At 42.1% G+C, this 3,742-nt stretch overlaps 1 protein-coding gene across 1 annotated transcript in view; it reads left to right on the top strand.

Moving 5' to 3' along the window:
- Positions 1–3,742, top strand: part of LOC107748249 (hepatoma-derived growth factor-related protein 3-like) — a 49,972-nt gene that overhangs the window by 16,689 nt on the left and 29,541 nt on the right. The window contains exons 2-4 of the mRNA XM_016562983.1: positions 2,145–2,238; positions 2,404–2,480; positions 2,647–2,785. Of these exons, the coding sequence (XP_016418469.1) occupies positions 2,167–2,238; positions 2,404–2,480; positions 2,647–2,785 (288 nt within the window). The 5' untranslated portion in view covers positions 2,145–2,166. The remainder of the gene's footprint in view (positions 1–2,144; positions 2,239–2,403; positions 2,481–2,646; positions 2,786–3,742) is intronic.

Consider the following 3,742-nt stretch of genomic DNA (forward strand, 5'->3'; position numbering starts at 1 on the left):
AGCGAGCGTCATGCGTGCTTCAGTATTTGTGTAGTAAAATCAAAACCGTGTTTCCGCCATTTATACATACAGAGGCAAGCGGAACATGCAGGATTCATATTTAAACCGTCTTTTTGCATTTTAATATTCACAGACACTAGTTCATATCGCGATTCGAATTAAGTGGCAGACAGTGGCTACTTTTGATTTATTCATCCAAAAATTGACGAATTCCGCGCTATAGAGTAAATTACGTTTTTATGAATGGACTCCACGATCCCGTCCGCATTTTCGCAGAAACCGTATGGCCCTAGAAATGTAACCACACTTCACAGCATTTCGGCTTGCCCTGTGTGTTGTTTGTTGTCACAGGGTCTCTTTTTCTCTCTCTGTAGCCTATGCGCCCAGATGCGTTCTCAGGTACCGAAATTTGGCACCGATTGATTTAACGTGAATCAGTACTCGGTAGTACCGACGCAATTCGGTCGGTACCCTTAAAAGTACAGAGTTCGGTACCCAACCCTACCCTGTAGGGCCTGTGAGACCACCGAGAGATCCCAAGAGGGGATGAGGTGTGTTCTTGGAGGATTTAATCTCTGCGCACCTCTTAGGGTAATCTAATAGTAAGATTGTACTTTCATACCGATCTCCCATCCACAGTGTCGTGGTTTGCTACTATTGCAGCCACACTTTTAAGGTGGATGGAGACAGGTGCTTGTCCAGGCCCTCTTGGAGGAAGGAAAGCACTGATCCAATACCAAATCCCTGTGGGTCCCATCTGTCCCATCTGTGGCTTCTGTTGTTACTATGATGTGTCTAGACACCTGTTCAAGGGGAAAACCTGCCTGCAGAAACGTCAAAGGGTCTGTCTGTGCATGGTGGTCATGTGATATGTGCCGCGGTACCATGTTCATCTCGCGGCCGCGGCTGTGCATCGTGCTCACCCCAAGAACCAATCATCAAGCCACGAGCGCTCAGGGCAGGGTGGAGGAATCCACTCATGCTGGATGCTTTTGGCTGCCTGGGCAAGCATGGCTGCCATTTCCATGTCAGCCTCAGACTGAGCTGCTGCACCCGAAGTTGAGGGCTCAGCAGAGTCTTCAGCATCAGATGGCTCTAGTCCACTCTCCAATGCTGCAATTGACAGTTCATCCTCATTACGAGCCCCGAATTTAAAAATTAGCTTGCCCTGAGACGCCCTCTTAAACTTATCCAGAAACTCAACCGCAAGACATCTGTGAGTGGAGGAACGGGAGGTCCACAGGGATTCACCCAGTGGAAATTCTCCCCTTGCATCTCTGTGTAGAACGACCAGAATGGGAAGCATCTGAGGTGCCCCTCATGTAAAAAAAAGAATGAAAACCACAGATGCAACATGGGTAACCTCTTACAGGCAGAAAATGAGCCATCCACGAAAGCTGTTTCAGCATGGGTCTGACCGAAACACTGAAGATAGCAATCGTGGCCATCTGAGAGAGACATGAAATGACCACACCCAGAAGGACACGAACAGAAAGGCATATTGCAATACACACAATCTGCCATCACTGCTCTTTTAGAGAAATTTGCTCAGAGGAAATTAGTGCTCAAAAGTCGCAGTCGAAACACCCTGGTATCTCTCTATGCTTATATGTTTAAGAGGTAAGCAGAATCCACTGATTGTGTTGTATATCCAACAGCAAGAGGAAGATTGGCACTTTCCCAGAAAGACGCTGCATCAGCTCTGAAGAACAAACCTAGCATGCAGGTCCCTTATATACCTGGATGTCCAGGGCATGGCCACGCATGCAAATTTCACTTGCCAATTTCATTGGCCTTTTCTGAATATGTCAGAGGTGTTTGGGTTTCCAAGATTGACCCCTAGTGTCAGAACTCCGACACAGTGTCGAAAGTGACCAAAAGAAAGGGAACTGAAAATCAGTGGCTTCAAAATATCTTCTTTGTGTTCAACAGCAGAAAAAATCATACAGGTTTGGAACAACATTTGAGTGTGTACATAATGACAAAATTGTAATTTTTGGGGAACTATCCCTTTAAGCAATGTCACTGTGTTGTGATGAGGTTAATGTGATGAAGCCGAATTGATGAGTGGTGTCTTGAGGCACAGAGAAAGATAATTGAGTATACTAGAACAAATAATGGAAATGTTTTGATATGTCTCAAAGGAGGTGATCCATCTGTCTTGACATGGCTCAGGATTTCAAACCTGGTGATCTGATTTTTGCTAAAATGAAGGGTTATCCCCACTGGCCTGCAAGGGTGAGAAAACACTACTGAATGACCTTTTATTATTATGTTTATTATGTTTATTATTATTATTAATTCATTACACTCAAATGCTATTGTTAATATTTAGTGCTTTGCTATTTAGTGTTTATGTATGCTGCTGTTTCATTATTAATATATGCTACTATGCCATTTCAGATTGATGAGATTCCATATGGAGCTGTCAAACCATCAAATATAAAGTTTCCTATCTTCTTTTTTGGCACTCATGAAACGTAAGTAGAGATTTGTCAAAATCTTTACTTAAGTGATGAATTGTTGTGGAGCTTCAAATGGTCAAAATCGAAATGGAGGGTTAATTCAAGTCCTGATCCTGCAGTTGAGTTATGGTTAAATAGATGTGATAGTTATGCATTATATGCTTTCTGTTTAACATTTCAGAGCATTCTTGGGTTCAAAAGACATCTTTCCCTATTTGCCTAACAAAGACAAGTATGGCAAACCTAACAAAAGGAAGGGTTTTAATGAAGGCTTGTGGGAGATTGAAAACAACCCTAAAGTGGAGCTTAACGGACATAAGGTACTGTCGTCTTGCTGTGTTTTTTTGTTTGTTTTTTTTGGCATGGAGTGAAAGCCATGTCAAAACTTCCCACAAATGCAATAGACTCACATCTGTGCAGAGAAATGCACAAATGCATGCAAGAAATCCACATACATACTAGACATGTCAGAGTATGAAATTGTCATATCACGGTAATTGCTGATGCTTTTATCATGCCTCTTATGATGGTAATGCATTAACTAATATTAATAATGAGAAATAGGTGCATTTATTACAGGAGTTATTTTTTCATAACATCAGTTAAGAAATACAACTGATCATTGTTAGTTCACGTTAGATCAGTTCCAAACTAAACTTCCTCTCCGTATCAAATATTTTGTTGCACTTCTGTGAATATTTCTGTACATTTTCTGCTCATGGATGTTGCAGTCTTTCATCAAAGTCTTGAATGATCAGCTTAGCGGATATCTAGAGTTGAGAACAGTGGGGGTGAACTGTGAATTCATCTAGCTGTTCCATCCTTCCTTAATGGGTCATTTAGGCCTATCATATTCTGGCACAGGAGATGGTTACTCATTGATAAAAGTTTTCTTGATTTGAGATAGGTGAGTGTGATGAGGTTCAGAGAGTGGAAGGAAGAAGACAGGGTCAGGTTACTGAGACTTGTGCGTTTTGTAGCATCTGCTTAAAATCATGGATGATCATTGGGGTTTTAAGGCTTATAGACCCCTTTTAGCCTTTTGACATTTACATATAAATTACAGACATGGCCCCACATTCTACATTTATATGGGTGCTAAATTGCCAATGGTTCCCCCCACTATCAAGGAAATGCTAAACAGTTTCACCACTCTCGTCTCCCCATCGAACTTCAAACACATTCCAAAGAGACGTAAATGACCCCGGTGCCAGGCACCAATGCAATGCAACACAATACACATAACACACACACACACACACACACACACACACACA

This window comes from Sinocyclocheilus rhinocerous, unplaced genomic scaffold (genome assembly GCF_001515625.1).
Source record: "Sinocyclocheilus rhinocerous isolate Xijiao unplaced genomic scaffold, SAMN03320098_v1.1 scaffold5949, whole genome shotgun sequence".
NCBI classification, from domain to species: domain Eukaryota; kingdom Metazoa; phylum Chordata; class Actinopteri; order Cypriniformes; family Cyprinidae; genus Sinocyclocheilus; species Sinocyclocheilus rhinocerous.